Source organism: Pelophylax lessonae, assembly GCF_965119305.1.
Source record: "Pelophylax lessonae genome assembly, chromosome: 9".
In the NCBI taxonomy this organism is placed as follows: Eukaryota; Metazoa; Chordata; class Amphibia; order Anura; family Ranidae; genus Pelophylax; species Pelophylax lessonae.
Window position 1 is genome coordinate 246,761,233 of NC_138776.1, and position 20,943 is coordinate 246,782,175.

The following is a 20,943-nucleotide window of genomic DNA, read 5'->3' on the forward strand; positions in this document are numbered from 1 at the left end:
CCGCAATCCAGGACAGCAACAATGGGAAGAAACAAGGAGCCGCACAACTGGGTGGAGATGCAAATCATAAAAGTCCAAATTTTATTGAATTCCAAAAATAAAAACACATCCAATGTGTAACCACAGCAGTCGGAGACATGGAAAAAAAGCACGGCGGTTGACGCGTTTCACGGAATCTACCGCTTAGTCGTAATAGTGGTAATAGTGCCTCATCGCCGGTGTCAGTGGGAGGAATAGTGCCTCATCATTGGTGTCAGTGGGAGGAGTAGTGCCCCATCGTTGGTGTCAGTGGGAGGAATAGTGCCCAATCGTTGGTGTCAGTGGGAGGAATAGTGCCTCATCCTTGGTGTCAGTGGGAGGAATAGTGCCTCATCGTTGGTATCAGTGGGAGGAATAGTGCCTCATCGTTGGTGTCAGTGGGAGGAATAGTGCCTCATCGTTGGTGTCAGTGGGAGGAATAGTGCCCCATCGTTGGTGCCAGTGGGAGGAGTAGTGACCTATCGTTAGTGTCAGTGGGAGGAATAGTGTCCCATCATTTTTTTTCAGTGGGAGGAATAGTGCCTCATCGTTGGTGTCAGTGGGAGGAATAGTGCCTCATCGTTGGTATCAGTGGGAGGAATAGTACCTCATCGTTGGTGTCAGTGGGAGGAATAGTGCCTCATCGTTGGTGTCAGTGGGAGGAATAGTGCCCCATCGTTGGTGCCAGTGGGAGGAGTAGTGACCTATCGTTAGTGTCAGTGGGAGGAATAGTGTCCCATCATTTTTTTTCAGTGGGAGGAATTGTGCCTCATCGTTGGTGTCAGTGGGAGGAATAGTGCCTCGTCATTGGTGTCAGTGGGAGGAATAGGGCCTCATCATTGGTGTCAGTGGGAGGAATAGTGCCTCATCGTTGGTGTCAGTGGGAGGAATAGTGCCTCATTGTTGGTGTCAGTGGGAGGAATAGTGCCTCATCATTGGTGTCAGTGGGAGGAGTAGTGACCTATTGTTAGTGTCACTGGGAGAAATAGTGCCCCATCGTTGGTATCGATGGGAGAAATAGCACCCTGTTGTTGATGTCAACAACAGGAATTATGCCCCATTGTTAGTGTCATTGGGAGGAATAGTGCCTCAAGGGCCAGATAGAGGAAAGCAAAGGGCTGCATCCGTCTCCCAGACCACAGTTTGGAGACCACTGCACTAAAGCATCAGCATTTATCCGAGTACAAACCTGTACAACCATTCAGTTCTATGGCTGCTTGTACTGTACATGTTGCCTGTGACTCCCCATGTGCAGATAAAGAAGAACAGGCGTGTTAGAGCATTGTGAGAGAGCAGTTCTGTCAGTGATGAACACATGTATCCTGTGTTCCTCCTATTTAGGAACACAGGTCTCTGTGTTCATCCAGTGAGCCCATCCCCACACACAGTTAGAAAGCACCTACTAGGCTCACATTTAACCCTTTGACCGCCCCTGGTGTTAACCCCTTCCCTGCCATTGTCATTAGTACAGTAACAGTGCATATTTTTAGCACTGATTACTGTAGTAATGTCACTGGTTCCCCCCCCCCCCCAAAAAATGTCAGTTAGGGGTCCGATTTGTCTGTCGCAGTCCCTCTAAAAATCGCTGATCGCCGCCATTACTAGTAAAGAAAACATATAAAAATGACATAAATCTTTTACCTAACTTGTAGACGTGATAACTTTTGCGCAAACCAATCAAAATACAATTATTGGGATTTTTTGTTACCAAAAATATGTAGCAGAATACAAATTGGCCTAAAATGATGAAAAAAATTAGATTTTCAATTTCTTTTTATTGGGAATGTTTTATAGCAGAAAGTAAAAAATATTGTTTTTTTTTTTCAGAATTGTCACTATTTTTTTGTTTATAGCGCAAAAAATAAAAATCACAGAGGTGATCAAATACCACCAAAAGAAAGCTCTATTTGTGGGGGTAAAAGGACATTAATTTTATTTGGGTACAGCGTCACATGACCCGAATTGTCCGTTAAATTAACGCAGTGCCATATCGCAAAAAAAGGCCTGGTCATTAAAGCGGAGTTCCACCCAAAAGTGGAACTCCGCTTTATGTAGTCCTAACCCCCTGACATGCCACATTTAGCATGTCATTTTTTTTGGGGGGGGGAGCGGGTACCTAGTTTTGACAGGTACCTGCTCCCACTTCCGCTCCGAGTGCCGCGGCGCTCTGAGCGGAAGTTTTTCTCTCCCCCTCCCTCCCTGCAATCTTCTGGGACATGTCAGAGGTCCCAGAAGATTGCCGGCCAATCAAGACGCGCATGCGCAGTGCGTACCCGGCTGTGAAGCCGCAAGCTGTCACAGCCGGTTGCCCACACCAGTGATGCCGGCACCGCTGAGACCAGAGGGAGAGGATCGAGGCTTCGGGCGGCCGCATCGCTGGAACGTGGGACAGGTGAGTGTGTGTTTATTAAAAGTCAGCAGCTACGCTTTTTGTAGCTGCTGACTTTTAATAAACACAGAAAAGGCTGGAACTCCGTTTTAAGGGGGTAAGACCTTCCGGGCCAGAAGTGGTTAAAAAAGGAAATATTTGGAACTCTGTAGGGGCACGGTTAACAATAAAAACCTGACAGGGGGTCTAATCTGTCCACACTCTGTCAAAAACAAAAAAAAAAGAAAATTACAAATATTTAATAGCAGAACTATAGCAGAACTAAACCCTCCTGTACATTACAGCAAAGGGAGCTGCCATCTTGGCTTCTGATCGAGCTGCAGTTGGCATGGTGTTTCACATGTGATCAGATCAGTTATGTGACATCAGACAGTTTGGCTGAGAGCACAAGCAACTGTGACAGTTACCACTGACATCATGGCTCGAATGGAACTGGGAGCGCACGTGCGTTCCTTCCTGTGCGCAAGCGCATCAAATTAGCCCACGGCTCTTCTTCAGGGTTCCAGGGTGGAGAACAAGAATAAAATAGGCAACACTGGGCTATTTCTATGGCATTAATACATGAATGACTTATCTTTATGGTAATAATTCATCATTATGTGCAATGCACACCCTGTCCAATCCTGCACAACTCTGTCTCCTATTTTATATCCTTAGATATATTATATGTATCATCACTAATATATTTTAATATAATATATAATAATGATAATAATATATAGTACACAGTATAATAATATATATATATATATATTTTTTATATTATATATGTATCATCACTAATATATTTTAATATATATAATAATAATAATATATATTATAATGTATTATTTATAATATAATATATAATAATAATAATATATAGTATACAGTATAATAATATAATATATAATATATATATACAGTATATATATTTTTTATATTATATATGTATCATCACTAATATATTTTAATATAATATATAATAATAACAATATATATTATAATGTATTATTTATAATATATAATAATAATATATAGTATACAGTATAATATATATATATATATATATATATATATATATATATATACACAGTATATATATACAGTATATATATATTTTTATATTATATATGTATCATCACTAATATATTTTAATATAATAATAATATATATTATAATATATTATATATAATGTAGAATATTAATTATATATAATATATTATATAATATATATATGCTCATGAGCAGGCATTAGATAGTTATTGTTTCCTTTTATTTGTTTTTAAAATGTTTGTCATTTTGGATTAATAAAAATTTGTAAAATTGTTTTTATCAAAATGATTTTTTCTCCATCATTTATTTATTTCTCCATCATTTGCACCTTAAAAGTCACACAACTTATATAAAAATAAAAAAATAATAATAATATATATTATAATGTATTATTTATAATATAATATATAATAATAATATATAGTATACAGTATAATAATATATTATATTATATTATATATATATATATATATATATATATATATATATATATATATATATATATATATATATATATATATTTTATATTATGTATGTATCATCACTAATATATTTTAATATAATACATAATAATAATATATATTATAATATAGTATATATAATATAATATATAATAATAATATGATATATTATGTAATATATATATATATTATATATATTATATATGTATCATCACTATTCCTCTCCCACTTCCGCTCTGTGGCTCCACATGCGTTCCACGCAGCTGCTTCCTGGTTGCCATAGTGACTCCCAGCCGATAGACTGGACCAACTCCCACACAGCGGCTGCCGTTTGTTGTAATGTAGAAGCCGAGTTACCACTAGAGGGCGACCGTCTGCTAGGATAAATTGGGTGGGCGGCCATATTTTTGTAGACCATAGTAAGAGAAAGAAGGGGTGGGGTTTAGCTGAAAAAAAAAAGAAAATCCCCCTGGAGGGGGTGTGAGGTTTGGAGAATGTGTGCCCAGTGAGGAGGAGGTAATAACGTCTTCTTATTATGAGAAGGGGGTCCCAGCACTTTGTGTGTACTGGATGGGGGGGACATGTCACCAAATCATCATCTTCTTGCAAGTCCTGTGATATGGAGAACATTAGATGGGGGCTGTGCTGGGGATGATGGTGCTGGGGCTTATTCTGCAGACAGATTCAGAGTCGGTTCACACATATGCGATGACAGACATTGCATGTGATTCGCAGCACACTGCTTTGCAAATCACATGCGATGTCTGTGCGATGCAAATTCAGCCGTACAGATTGTATGGCTTAATTTGCATCAGATTCGTTCAGAACTCGCACAGGACCCTTTTTTGGGATTGGAGCGCATTGGTGTTCACACCTATGTGATCCGATTCATGTCCGAACTGACAGTTCGCACTGTGATATGCAAACTGATCCACCTTAACCCGTCTTCCTTCCGGGTCTGCAGACTCAGGCTGTGCCACTGGCTGGAGCCACGTGATGTCACTCCCGCGCATGCGCGTGGGAGCCGCCGGTCACGGCACAGGGCTCTGAAGAAACGGCACGGGCGGCCGTTCCTTCAGAGCGTATGCGCCGATGACGTCATCAGCTGCATGCAATGTAAATATCTCCTAAACGGTGCAATATATATATATATTAGTCTCACTTGTATTATATTTGATTGTATTCTTTTTTAGCAGTGACGGACATACAGAGGCGTGGGGAGTATATAGAAGTACGTCATGATGGAGAACCCACGGCCCCCCAAATCTCCAGGTAAGGAGGAGACTTTTATTTCTTGTAAAAGAGAGAAGAGTATTGAGGATCCACCAAGATCAGGGTTCCTCCAGAGGTTGTTAGGTGTTCCTTGAGCAATGAACAGTTTCAGCCTTGAATCCCTAGGGTTCCTCCAGAGGTTTCTAGGGGTTCCTTAACCACTTGCCGACCGCCGCCCGACTATATATGGAGGCGGTCAGCCCCTCCCAGGCAAAGTGACGTACCGGTTCGTCACTAGCCTGGGAGCGAATAGGGGGCGAGCGTGCGCCCGCTCCCGCCCCCGCTCGTACCCGACCGGCGGACCCGATGTCCGCCGGTCACTCGCGATCGCTCTCCAATAAAGTTAACCCCTTCCCTGCCAGTGTCATTTTTACAGTAACAGTGCATATGTATAGCACTGATTACTGTAGTTATGTCACTGGTAACCCCAAAAGTGTCAAAAATGTCAGTCAAGGGTCCGATCTGTCCGCCGCAATGTCGCAGTACCGCAAAAAAAATCGCAGATCGCCGCCATTACGCGTTACAAAAAAACAAAAAAATGACAAAAATCTTTCCCTTAGTTAGTAAACGCAATAACTTTTGCGCAAACCAATCAAAATAGCTTATTCTGATTTGTTTTACCAAACATAGGTAGCATAAAACAAATTGGCCAAAAATGTAAAAAAATTTAGATTTTTACATTTTTTTGGGGGGGAATTTCATATAAAAAAATTTGAAAAATATTGTTATTTTTGCAAAATTTTCGCTCTTTTTTTGTTTATAGCGCATGATCAAAAAATCGCACAGGTGATCAAATACCACCAAAAGAAAGCTCTGTTTGTGGGAAAAAAAGGACGTCAAATTTGTTTAGGTACAGCGTCGCACGTCCGCGCAATTGTCCGTTAAAGTCACGCAGTAAAAAATCGCAAAAAAAACCCTGGTCAGGAAGGGGGTAAAATCTTCCAGGGCTTAAGTGGTTAAGCAATGGGCAATTTCTCACTGTCAGATAAGTTCCCACTGACACCATTGATCTTTTTTGCGATCTGTAAGGGGGTAATTCTTCCCACTGACCATCACACTAATGTATCATGAGTTGTAGGTATAGTCATTTGTAGCAGGGGTTCCCTGAGATCGGAAAAAGTTATTTCAAGGGTTCCTCTGTGTTGAAAAGGTTGAGAAAGGCTCACCTAGATACACAAATCCTCCGATATAAAGACATAGAAACAATGAGAGGGATTTACTGAGACTGGAGCAGTTATGCATGACAACCAATCAGCTTCTACCTTTCATTTTCGAAGAATGGAGATACTGAGTTTATATATAGTCCAGCCAGTAATGAATATATAAAAAGTACCGATGATCAAGGTAGAAGGTAATCCATGAAATGTCACTGGTCCGTGGTAATTGGGGGTGCGATAAAGAAATGCACGTAACCACCTGCGGCTACTGTCCCCAGAGTTGTGACCGGCTCTGTGTAGACCGAGAGGAAGGAAGCAAAAAGGGGAGAAAGCGCCACCTAAGTGTGGTATCCCAGTTGAAGGTTTTCATAGAAAAAGATTGATAAAACACTCACAAGAAGTAAATAATACAAATGCTCGTCTGGTGTCAGTACCTGTGGATGTGGATCCTCCTAAAACCCTCCTGCTGGACCTCTGTCATCTGTTCCGGCTGCTGGGCAGGGACATGGCTGACTCAGGACCTTTTATTTTCAAAGCTTAAAGCGGAACTATACTCACCTTCTGTCCAGCAATGCGACGTTCCCAGAACTCCCCTCCGGCCACTGACATCTTTGGGTGTTCAGCTTCAGGTGTCCATTGCTGGCCTCTCTCATTGGCTGGGCAGAGGGGCCAAGCCATGTCCCTTCTGCACTAAAAATCCTACCTGTTCGCCAATTTTTTTTTTTTTTTTTACATTAAGTCTCACTTTAAACACTTCTCGACTGCCCACCGCCGGCAGGGCAGCCCTCCTGCACGAACTGACGTAGGTATACGTCGGTCGCGCGCCTGCAGCTAGGGTGCGAGCACGTGCCGCCACCGGCGCACGCGCCCACCCCCAACTGGGCTACGGGGATGCCGATGCACAGGGCAGGTGGCTCCGATTGCCGCCTGACACCCGCGATCGTTCCCCGCTGAGAGAGAAGAATGGTCGGCTGTTGTAAACACAGCTGACCGTTCTTCTCTCTGCAATGAACACAGAACACCTGTGATCCTTCTATATAGGAACACAGGTCTCTATAGTAATTTCACAAGCCACGCCCCCCCCCCCACAGTTATAAACACGCCCCTAGGTACACATTTAACCCCTTAATCACTTAGTGTGTTAACCTTCCCCAATGTATTCAGTCAGTGTGTGTGTTTCCTACAGATGGATCCAGTGACAGAAATCCCCCAGAGAGATGTCCCCGTCCTCTGTATTCCCGGGACTCCACACAAGAACATCAGGAGATCCCTCAGGAGGATCAGGTAGATGGAACTAAAGTTTTAAAATAACTTGATATTCGTGTGTTTCATGAAATCATCAATCCAAACCTGGTGAATAGATGTTATATTGTGTCTTCTCCAGGGTGGAGGCCTGATTGTTGTTAAAGTTGAAGATGAAGAAATGTTTGAGATGAGTGATGATCCATGTAAGAAGGAGGACGTTCCTAAAGAGATCAGCACAGGTGAGTAATAAACAGTAAATCCAGAGAAGAGTCCCAGATTCCCCTCTTTCAGTCACTACAACAATCTCTTATTTTTTTGTATGGCACCTCAAACAAAAAATCCTGCAAAAACACGCTTGGCTTAGTGCCAAAAAAGGTACATAAGCTACTTTGGTGCCAAACGCGTTGCGTCCCTCAGGTGTGAATGCAATCTAAATCCAGAAAAGAGTCCCAGATCCTCCTCCTTCAGTCACTACAACAATCTCTTTTTTTTTTTGTATGGCACCCCAAACAAAAAACCCTGCAAAAACACGCTTGGCTTAGTGCCAACAAAGATACATAAGCTACTTTGGTGCCAAACGCGTTGCGTCCCTCAGGTGTGAATGCAGTCTAAATTCAGAGAACAGTCTCAGATCCTCCTTGTTCAGTCACTACAACAATCTCTTATTTTTGTGTATGGCACCTCAAACAAAAAACCCTGCAAAAACACGCTTGGCTTAGTGCCAAAAAAGGTACATAAGCTACTTTGGTGCCAAACGCGTTGCTTCCCTCAGGTGTGAATGCAGTTTAAATCCAGAGAAGAGTCCCAGATCCTCCTTCTTCAGTCACTACAAAATCTCTTATTTTTTTGTATGGCACCCCCAAATAAAAAATCCTGCAAAAACACGCTTGGCTTAGTGCAAAAAAAGGTACATAAGCTACTTTGGTGCCAAACGCGTTGCGTCCCTTAGGTGTGAATGCAGTCTAAATTCAGAAAAGAGTCCCAGATCCTCCTTCTTCAGTCACTACAACAATCTCTTATTTTTTGTATGGCACCCCAAACAAAAAACCCTGCAAAAACACTCTTGGCTTAGTGCCAAAAAAGGTACATAAGCTATTTTGGTGCCAAACGCGTTGCGTCCCTCAGATGTGAATGCAGTCTAAATCCAGAAAAGAGTCCCAGATCCTCCTTCTTCAGTCACACAACAGTAACTTATTTTTTTGTATGGCACCCCAAACAAAAAACCCTGCAAAAACACTCTTGGCTTTGTGCCAAAAAAGGTACATAAGCTACTTTGGTGCCAAACGCGTTGCGTCCCTCAGGTGTGAATGCAGTCTAAATCCAGAGAACAGTCCCAGATTCTCCTTCTTCAGTCAATACAACAATCTCTTATTTTTTGTATGGCACCCCAAACAAAAAATCCTGCAAAAAAAACGCCTGGCTTAGTGCCAAAAAAAGGTACATAAGCTACTTTGGTGCCAAACGCGTTGCGTCCCTCAGGTGTGAATGCAGTCTAAATCCAGAGAAGAGTCCCAGATCCTCCTTGTTCAGTCACTACAGCAATCTCTTATTTTTTTATGGCACCCCAAACAAAAAATCCTGCAAAAGCACGCTTGGCTTAGTGCCAAAAAAAGGTACATAAGCTACTTTGGTGCCAAACGCGTTGCGTCCCTCAGGTGTGAATGCAGTCTAAATCCAGAGAAGAGTCCCAGATTCTCCTTCTTCAGTCAATACAACAATCCCTTATCTTTTTGTATGGCACCCCAAACAAAAAACCTTGCAAAAACACGCTTGGCTTAGTGCCAAAAAAGGTACATAAGCTACTTTGGCTAAATTCAGAAAAGAGTCCCAGATTCTCCTTGTTCAGTCACTACAACAATCTCTTCCCCCCCCCCCCTCTGTCAGTAGACAGTAATGGGGGGACAGTATGTGCCCAGTGGGGGAGTCAGGAGCCATCAGCCTCTATTAGACTCCGGCTCTCCTCCTCACATCATGTCATTGTGTGTTACCAGCCAAGAGACGTGACCAGTCTCCCCCCACACACACTCTCTGGGGTCTCTCATACATCTCAGTACAGGGGGCTTCACTCTCATCTTTATTCACAGACATCGGAGACACCAGAGGGACTCAGACAGACGCCAAAGCTGAGGAGGAGGAAGATGGACATGTGAGGATTAAAGTGGAGGAAATTCCTATGGAGATCAGCACAGGTGAGGAATAAACCCAATCTGTCAAACGTTAGAATTTGTCAATGCAAAATTCCTCCACTGTCACAACAAACTTCCTTTTTACAATATAAATGATGTACTTTTTCACAGAAATACATTTTTATTGCATTTTAGCGGACATTATAACAACAGAGCACAAAGTATTCAGCACGTATTTATCACACAGAGACTGAGGATGTAGGATTTTCGGGGTGATTTCGGGGAGGGGATCTGTGGCCTTTGGGTCTTTTTCCTTTCCCTGACTGGGGGTCTCTCTTCGGGAGAGCCCTCACCTAGTACTTATAGGAGCGAGATCCACCTGGCTTCTACCTAGATAGACCACTGACAGGTACACTGATGGATGTGCTGACAGGTACACTGATGGGTGCTCTGACAGGTACACTGATGGGTGCTCTGACAGGTACACTAATGGGTGCTCTGACAGGTACACTGATGGATGTGCTGACAGGTACACTGAGAGGCTGCACTGACAGTTACACTGATGGGTGCTCTGACATGTACACTGATGGATGTGCTGACAGGTACAATGATAGGCTGCACTGACAGGTAAACTGATTGATGTTCTGACAAGTACATTGAAAGACTGCACTGATGGATGCACTGACAGGTACACTGATGGATATGCTGAGAGGTACACTGATAGGCTGCACTGATGGATGTGCTCACAGGTACACTGATAGGCTGCACTGATGGATGTGCTGACAGGTATACTGATAGGCTGCACTGACAGGTACACTGATGGGTGCTCTGACAGCTACATTGATGGATGCGCTGACAGGTACACTGATGGGTGTGCTGACAGATACACTGATAGGCTGCACAGACAGGTACATTGATAGGCTACACAGACAAGTACACTGATGGATGTGCTGACAGGTACACTGATAGACTGCACTGATGGATGCACTGGCAGGTACACTGATGGATGCGCTTATAGGTACATTGATAGGCTGCACTGATGGATGCACTGATAGCCGCATAGTGGATTAACCCTCAGATTAGTGCTGTATGTGGATTTCCAGTGTGGGTAAGTGTTTTTTAACTGTAAGCGGTAATTTTTATTACAATAAACCTATGCATACAACTACACTATGAGGAGCCATTATGTTATTTCCACATACTCTATATATCTGCTTAATGGTGGAATGGTACTTATATGATCTGCAAGTGGATCCATTCGAAGTGGAATACTGAATATCTCTCCGGGATCCTCATTGAGCCTTTTATGACAGAGGATTATATTCATCATACCTATATCGATCTCTGTAATGGGGGTCTATATCCTCTGGTGAGCGGCTGTGTGATTGGGTGCCTGTGAAGGCTTCTCCACAGACTCCCAGATCTACTTCCACTTACCTTACATGGTTCCTTTATTATGGACTTTGATTTTTAACTAACTATTCTTTGGCGCTGTACCCCTTTTCTTTTTGACACTGATAGGCTGCACTGACAGGTACACTGATTGGTTTTCTGACAGGTACACTGATTGGTGCTCTGACAGGTACACTGATGGGTGCTCTGACAGGTACACTGATTGGTGCTCTGACAGGTACACTGATGGGTGCTCTGACAGGTACACTGATTGGTGCTCTGACAGGTACACTGATGGGTGCTCTGACGGGTACACTGATGGGTGCTCTGACGGGTACACTAATGGGTGCTCTGACAGGTACACTGATGGGTGCTCTGACAGGTACACTGATGGGTGCTCTGACAGGTACACTGATTGGTGCTCTGACAGGTACACTGATGGGTGCTCTGACAGGTACACTGATAGGCTACACTGATGGGTGCTCTGACAGGTACACTGATAGGCTACACTGATTGGTGCTCTGACAGGTACACTAATTGGTGCTCTGACAGGTACACTGATTGGTGCTCTGACAGGTACACTGATTGGTGCTCTGACAGGTACACTGATGGGTGCTCTGACAGGTACACTAATTGGTGCTCTGACAGGTACACTAATTGGTGCTCTGACAGGTACACTGATGGGTGCTGTGACAGGTACACTGATGGGTGCTCTGACAGGTACACTGATGGGTGCTCTGACAGGTACACTGATTGGTGCTCTGACAGGTACAATGATGGGTGCTCTGACAGGTACACTTATGGGTGCTCTGACAGGTACACTGATGGGTGCTCTGACAGGTACACTGATGGGTGCTCTGACAGGTACACTGATGGGTGCTGTGACAGGTACACTGATGGGTGCTCTGACAGGTACACTGATGGGTGCTCTGACAGGTACACTGATTGGTGCTCTGACAGGTACAATGATGGGTGCTCTGACAGGTACACTTATGGGTGCTCTGACAGGTACACTGATGGGTGCTCTGACAGGTACACTGATTGGTGCTCTGACAGGTACACTGATGGGTGCTCTGACAGGTACACTGATGGGTGCTCTGACAGGTACACTGATTGGTGCTCTGACAGGTACAATGATGGGTGCTCTGACAGGTACACTGATAGGCTACACTGATGGGTGCTCTGACAGGTACACTGATATTCTACACTGATTGGTGCTCTGACAGGTACACTGATGGGTGCTCTGACAGGTACACTGATGGGTGCTCTGACAGGTACACTGATGGGTGCTCTAACAGGTACACTGATGGGTGCTCTGACAGGTACACTGATAGGCTACACTGATTGGTGCTCTGACAGGTACACTGATAGGCTACACTGATGGGTGCTCTGACAGGTACACTGATAGGCTACACTGATGGGTGCTCTGACAGGTACACTTTAATCCAGGGCAGTGTGATGCACAGTACAGAAGGGGTTTATCGATAACTCGCTGTTCCTAGGTTCTCCTCCACCCACATGAAGAAGAGGAGGAGAAGCCAGTAACAGCCCGTTACCGCTGTTTGTATACATTTGTGATCGGCTGTGATTGGACAGTGGTAAAGAGTCAATGTCATTGGTTCTTTACCTTGATCGGTGATGCGCTATGTCCGAGGGGCCTAGGTTCACCACCGATCGCCACTCAGGGGCCCGCACAAATGGCAGGACTGGGAGGACGTCATATGATGTTCACCCGGAAGGAGGAGAGTCCTGTCCAGCCATCAATCAAGTCATCAAGGCCTGGTGGGAGGCAATGGTCAATCCAGGGTAATGTCCTGTTTCTTATTTAGGCTGAAGTCTTTTAAGCCTACGTATTCCTTTTTCTACTTATTTCCTCCAGATGGACGATACAGAAGGTACAACACAGAAGGACTTCCTATTGTCTCCCCAGATAGTCAAGCAGATGATGATGATGTCAAATCTGGTTCTTTGGAAGAGAATGCCTCTGGCCCAGATCTTCATCCAGCACCTCACAGTGCAGATCCCTCATCTAATCCATCCCAGCCCTTTGCCCATCATGTGGCTCGTACAGGGGGTGAAACATTCCCGTGTTCCATATGTGGGAAATACTTTGTCTGTAAGATGAAACTCATCTCCCACCAGAGAATTCACACCGGGGAAATGCCATACTCTTGCTCCGAATGCGGGAAATGTTTTTTTCAGAAGTCGTCTCTTAAAATGCATGAGAAAGTTCACACGGGAGACAAGCCATATTCCTGTTCTGAGTGCGGGAGATCTTTTTCTGAAAGAACAAACCTCGCTAAGCATGAAAGGACACACACGGGAGAGAAGCCATTTTCCTGTTCTGAATGTGGCGAATGTTTTACCCAGAAATCCACTTTAATTAGACATGAAAAAGTCCACACTGGGGTAAAGCCGTTTTCCTGTTCTGAATGCGGGAAATGCTTCACAGAGAGGACCACTCTCATCGCACACCAGAGGACTCACACGGGGGTGAAGCCATATTCGTGTTTTAGTTGCGGAAAATGTTTTGCCCAGAAAGCAACTCTTATTAAACATGAAAAGGTTCACACAGGGGAGAAACCGTATTTGTGTTCCTTGTGCGGGAAACGTTTTACAGATAGGTCACGTCTTGCTAACCATCAGAAAACTCACACAGGGGTGAAGCCGTTTGCATGTTCTGAATGTGGGAAGTGTTTCACGGAGAAAACGTCCCTCGTGAGACATGAAAGACTTCACACGGGGGAAAAGCCGTTTTCATGTACGGAGTGCGGAAGGTGTTTTACTCAAAAGTCAACTCTTGTCAAACACGAGAAAGTTCACACAAGGTGATTGGAAATGTATTACTTCTATATAGCACAAAGGTTTGTTATATAAAGACTGGAACTGTTGACATCAACTCTTTCCTGCACTTCTTGGAAGGAAATGTACAGTATAAAGTTTCTTTGGAGTTTGCAAGGTGGAACTTTTTACATGGTAAACTTAAGCTGCTCTGCTGAAAAAAAAAGTTGTTTACCAAGCTCAATAGCTGAAGCTCAGATTACAAATGTTTTGGAATGAGTTAGAGCAGGGGTGGGGAACCTACGGCCGGGGGGCCGTATGCAGCCCTCAAAGTCATTTGGTCTGGCCCCCCCATGCAGAGTCTGTGTCTCTCAGCTGATCTGTCAGAATGGAGCCGATGCTTCCTGTATAGTTTCGGTTCCGTTCTGACAGTCTGAGTGAGTCACAGGCGGAGTGATATCAAATGCACTCCGCCTGTGACCAATACAGGAAACATCGCCTCTTCCTCCAGCACGGCGCCGCTGCTAGCCAGCATTTCCCGCCAGCAGCACACACAGCAGTACCAGCCAGAGCCAGCAGTACCAGCCAGAGCCAGCAGTACTCACAGCAGTACCAGCCAGCTGTACCCACCAGCAGTACCAGCCAGCTGTACCCACCAGCAGTACCAGCCAGCTATACCCACCAGCAGTACCAGCCAGCAATTATTTTCAAAACTTACCACCACAAAGAGTCGACTGCTCTCCAGACTGACCGACGCAAACCTGGAAAACCATTTGCGAGTAGCAACATCATCAATACCAGCTAACATCACACACCTCACCAAAGAGAAGCAGTTGCAGCCATCACATTAGGGGCAAATTAATTAAATGTTTGACCAAATATAACAGGCACATTTTTAAGTTGATAATTTTGTACGGCCCCCGAATGATTTTATAAATACCCAAATGGCCCTTGGAAGAAAAAAGGTTCCCCACCCTTGAGTTAGAGGATTAACTTAACCCCCTTGCTTGCATTCCTGCTTTTTTGTTTAGACCAGGGTTTTTCAACTAGTGTTCCATGGAACCTTGGGGTTCCTCCAGAGGTTGACAGGCGTTCCTTGAGCAATGAGCAATTTCTGCCTCTCGGATAAGTTCCCGCTAACACCACTGATCCTTTTTTGTAAGGGGGTAATCCTTCCTACTGACCACATGTGTAAGGAGCATTCTTGCCACTGACCATTACACTAATGTATCATGAGCTGTAGATATAGTGGGGAAAATAATTATTTGATTCTGTGAAGATTTTGTAGGTTTACCTACTTACAAAGACTTGAAGGGTCTATAATTGTTATCATAGGTGTATTTTATATGATAGAAACAAAATATCAACCAAAAATCCTGAAAAAAACACATGATACGAATGTTATAAATTGAGTTGCAGTTCAGTGAGTAAAATAAGTATTTGATCCCCACTAACCAACAATAATTATGGCTCCCACAGATTGGCTACAGTATGTGCTCATGTGGTACACAGATTAGTCCTGTCAAAGGTGCTCCTAATGACAACTCGTTATGGGTATAAAAGACACCTGTTCACAGAATCTCTTTCTTCCATTCAAACCTCACCATCATGGGCAAGACCAAAGAGCTGTCAAAGGATGTCAGGGACAAGATTGTAGACCTACACAAGGCTGGAATGGGCTACATGACCATCAGCAAGAAGCTTGGTAAGAAGGAGACAACTGTTGGAGCGATTATTCACAAATGGAAGAAATACAAAATAACTATCAATAGCCCTCGGTCTAGAGCTCCATGCAAGGTTTTGCCTCACGAGGTAAGGATGATCATGAGAAAAGTGAGGAATCAGCCCAGAACTATACGTGAATAATCTCAAGGCAGTTGGGACCACAGTCATTGGTAACACAATATGCCGCCATGAATTGAAATCCTGCAAGGTCCTCTCCTGAAGAAGGCACATGTACAGGCCCATATGAAGTTTGCCAATGAACATCTAAATGATTCAGTGAAGGATTGGGAGAAAGTGCTGTGGTCAGATGAGACCAAAATTGAGGTCTTTGGCATTAACTCGACTCGCAGTGTTTGGAGGAAGAAAAATGCTGACTATAACCCTAAGAACACCCTCCCTACAGTCAAGCACGGAAGTGGAAACATTATGCTTTGAGGCTGTTTCTCTGCTGAAGGTACAGGCCAACTTTGCTGCATTGAGGGGGGAAATGGACAGGGCCATGTATTGTAAAATCTTAGATGAGAACCTTCTTCTCTCAGCCAGAACACTGAAGATGGGTTGTGGATGGGTCTTCCAGCATGACAATGACCCCAAACATACCGCCAAGGCAACAAAGAAGTGACTCAAGAAGATGCACATTAGGGTCATGGAGAGGCCTAGTCAGTCTCCAGATCTTAATCCTATAGAAGATTTATGGAGGGAGCTGAAACTTCGAGTTGCCAAACCTTAAGGATTTAGAGATCTGTAAAGAAGAGTGGACCAAAATTCCTCCTGAGATGTGTGCAAACCTGGTCACCAACTACAAGAAACGTCTTACTTTATGCTTGCCTACAGGGAGTTTCTCCACCAAGTACTAATGCCACGTACACACGCATCGATTATTGGCCGGGAATTTTCTGCCAACGTCCGGTCGGCCGATTTTCGGCTTGTTAGTATGATGCTTTCGACAACCGACTCCGACTTTTCGGCTGAAAAAAATCTGGTGTGCAGGCTGTAAAATTTTTGTTGGCCGTCAACACAATGGCCGATTTTCCGTCAGTCAGTACAGATTTCGGCAGACAAAAATCTGAAGAGCAAGACTGGGCATGCTCAGAGAAGAAAAAACACATGGAAAGTAAACCAGCACATGACATCACTTCTGAAGTTGGTGGTTGTTGGCCGAGAAAATTCGTGTGCAGTCTAGGCACATTCCAACCAACAAAACACCACTCTGGACAAAAGTCGGCCGATCGGTCGGCCGATAATCGTTGCGTGTGTACGAGGCATTAGTCATGTTTTGCTTGGGGATCAAATACTTATTTTACTCACTGAGCTGCAACTCAATTTATAACATTTGTATAATGTCTTTTTTTTTTGGTAGATATTCTATCTTTATCATTTAAAATACACCTATGACAAAAATTATAGACCCTTCAATTCTTTTAAGTGGGCAAACTTACAAAATCTGCAGGGGATCAAATAATAATTTTTCTCACTGTATAGTAATTTTTACCAAGGGTTCCCTGAGACCTGAAAGTTATTTCAAGGGTTTCTCATGGAAACAATTGAGAATGGCTGCTTTAGACAGGCTGAAAGCAAACAGCTTATGCTGGAAAACCCATAATAGTCTATGATGCCAGTGTCCTGGGTACACCCTGTATAAAGTAATTATTGTCTTAAGAAAGATTTTAAATAGATATTAAATTAAAGAAATGGTATTAAATATTAAGAACATAGAAAATGGACTCAAACCCATTAAAGTTTGCAGTTTGAACTCCAGCCAAACACTTTGTGCCCAGACAAAATTCATGCATAGGAGCAGTTTTACTTTCCAGGGGATTTGTATTTCTGTCTATCTAGCCCCAAGATTTACTCTTTCACACAGCACATCCCTGTCTGGCAGGGCAGCAGACCTGATTTTTTTCTGCTGCAGTTAAGTAGCAGTCTTCGTCAGTCTTTAACTGGACAGCAAAAGGAGAAAGCATCAGACTGATGAGCTCATATCTGTCACTCTGCTCTCTCCTGCCATCGGTCATGGGTGTCCGCAGGGGGGGATTTTCTGGCCTGCTCTAAGAGGGAGATCTATGGGGACCCTGCTCTAAGGGGGCATCTGTGGGGGACCCTGGCCTGCTCTAAAGGGGGATCTATGGAGACCCTGCTCTAAAGGGGATCTATGGGGGACCCTGGCCTGCTCTAAAGGGGTATCTCTTGGGACCCTGGCCTGCCCTAAGGGGGGTCTATGGGGACCCTGCTCTAAGGGGGCATCTATGGGGGACCCTGGCCTGCTCTAAAAGGGGATCTATGGAGACCCTGCTCTAAAGGGGATCTATGGGGACCCTGGCCTGCTCTAAAGGGGGATCTCTTGGGACCCTGGCCTGCCCTAAGGGGGGTCTATGGGGATCCTGGCCTGCTCTAAAGGGGGTCATATTGGCTATATATATATATATATATACTGAACAAAATTATAAACGCAGCACTTTTGTTTTTGCCCCCATTTTTCATGAGCTGTACTCAAAGATCTAAGACCTTTTCTAAGTACACAAAAAGCCTATTTCTCCTAAATATTGTTCACAAATCTGTCTGAATCTGTGTTAGTGAGCACTTCTCCTTTGCCGAGATAATCCATCCACCTCACAGGTGTGGCATATCAAGATGCTGATTAGACAGCATGATTATTGCACAGGTGTGCCTTAGCTGGCCACAATAAAAGGCCACTCTAAAATGTGCAGTTTTATCACACAGCACACTGTCACAGATGTTGCAAGTTTTGAAGGAGCGTGCAATTCGATTGCTGACTCTTGTTCAGTATATATATGTTCTTTGCAGGGAGTGCCTGGAGTACCTAGTGGTGCAGGAAAACCTGGTAAGCACGAGGAATATAGGTGAAAAGGTAAGACTAAAGAGGGATCTATGGGGACCCTGGCCTGCTCTAAAGGGGGATCTATGGGGATCCTGCTCTAAAGGAGCGGAGCATGGGTGACCTTAAAATGATGTCACCCCTGAAAAAAAGTTCTGCGGATGCCCATGCCATCAGTATGTCTCTTGTCAGCACATGAGTACTGCAGCGCAGCTTACTATTTTTTGTGCTGCTTCTGCCTGTCCTAGTCTGAGCTCTGCTTTAGCAAAGGGCTAAAACTAAGTTAAACGTAGGTACGTACACTGCTTGCATGTAAACATTTGCCAATATCTGTGTCTTTTAAATCTGCCTGGAGTTCAGCTTTAATTACAGCATGCTTGAAACTTGCGTTGCTCATCTCCCTATTCCACCATATCACCCTTCTCCCCATTCCACCATACCACAGTCTCCCCATTCCACCATACCACAATCTCCCCATTCCACCATACCACCCTCCTCCCTATTCCAATATACCACCCTCGTTCCCCATTCCACCATACCACAATCTCCTCATTCCACCATACCACCCTTCTCCCCATTCCACGATACCACCCTCCTCCCCATTCCACCATACCACCCTTCTCCCCATTCCACCATACCACAGTCTCCCCATTCCACCATACCACAATCTCCCCATTCCACCATACCACCCTCCTCCCTATTCCAATATACCACCCTCGTTCCCCATTCCACCATACCACAATCTCCTCATTCCACCATACCACCCTTCTCCCCATTCCACCATACCACCCTCCTCCCCATTCCACCATACCACCCTTCTCCCCATTCCACCATACCACAGTCTCCCCATTCCACCATACCACAATCTCCCCATTCCACCATACCACCCTCCTCCCTATTCCAATATACCACCCTCCTTCCCCCATTCCACCATACCACCCTTCTCCTCATTCCACCATACCACCCTCCTCCCCATTCCAATATACCACAATCTCCCCATTCCACCATACCACCCTCCTCCCTATTCCAATATACCACCCTCCTTCCCCATTCCACCATACCACAATCTCCCCATTCCACCATACCACCCTCCTCCCTATTCCACCATACCACCCTCCTCCCCATTCCACCATACCACAATCTCCCCATTCCACCATACCACCCTCCTCCCCATTTCAATATACCACCCTCCTTTCCCATTCCACCATACCACAATCTCCCCATTCCACCATACCACCCTCCTCCCCATTCCACCCTCCTCCCCATTCCAATATACCACAATCTCCCCATTCCACCCTCCTCCCCATTCCACCATACCACAATCTCCCCATTCCACCATACCACAATCTCCCCATTCTACCATACCACCCTCCTCCCTATTCCACCATACCACCCTCCTCCCCATTCCACCATACCACAATCTCCCCATTCCACCATACCACAATCTCCCCATTCTACCATACCACAATCTCCCCATTCTACCATACCACCCTCTTCCCCATTCCAATATACCACAATCTCCCCATTCCACTATACCACAATCTCCCCATTCCACCATACCACCCTCCTCCCCATTCCACCATACTACAATCTCCCCATTCCACCATACCACAATCTCCCCATTCCACCATACCACCCTCCTCCCCATTCCACCATACCACAATCTCCCCATTCCACCATACCACCCTCCTCCCCATTCCACCATACCACAATCTCCCCATTCCACCATACCACCCTCCTCCCCATTCATACCTCAGAATCTTGTTTCTTATGGACTTGACATAAGTGGTTTACATGTAATAGTATTATCTCCCTCTGTTTTTTGTAGTATTCTCAATAAAATTTGTAAAACACAAAATGGAAACAATTATATTTGGGCCCTTTTTATTTCTTTTTTGTACATTTTTCCTATTGATTTGAGGAGTATGACTGGATCCCCCTAAAAGGCAACTTCACGTCTGTTAAAGTGATACTAAACACACACTGTTTATTGTACATTGTTGTCCCTTCTCTTTCTGTATGTGGATAATGGCATTGTAATTATTTTATTGATCAAAACATCTGAGTATCTTTTTCCTAATTGATATACAGTTGTCACATGACCCAGATCTCTCCCAGCCTGTCTGCAGGGAAACATAAGCAGGAGCTTCAGGTCCTCTGCTGATGGTCACCATAGTTACCAACATTTGAAAAAAATTTCCAGGGACACTTTGCAGCACAGCTATCAATTACTTACCACACCCACTTCCCTGAAGCCCCGCCCACTCTGCATAATTAATCTCCGCCTACTTATCATCAGATTAAAGGGTCTACTCAACAGAGAATTACAGGAAATTGAAAAGGGAATTTTAAACTTGAGGCCAAAGTAGCAGAGTTGGAATAATTCTCCCATTCAGCTGCACTACTTCTGCCTAAAGTTTACAATTCTCATCACAATTCCCTGCAATTCTAAAGTTTTAGATGTGCTCAGGTGTGACCATAGAAAAAATGTAATATGGAAATTATA

At 44.2% G+C, this 20,943-nt stretch overlaps 2 protein-coding genes across 2 annotated transcripts in view; both read left to right on the forward strand.

Moving 5' to 3' along the window:
• LOC309564355 (uncharacterized protein) overlaps window positions 1–20,943 on the forward strand; it is a gene marked incomplete at its 3' end in the record, with an annotated part of 715,072 nt that overhangs the window by 577,256 nt on the left and 116,873 nt on the right.
• LOC309563353 (uncharacterized protein) overlaps window positions 1–20,943 on the forward strand; it is a gene marked incomplete at its 3' end in the record, with an annotated part of 522,832 nt that overhangs the window by 423,012 nt on the left and 78,877 nt on the right. The window contains 1 exon segment of the mRNA XM_082267747.1: window positions 13,238–13,912. Within this exon segment, the coding sequence (XP_082123873.1) occupies window positions 13,238–13,912 (675 nt within the window).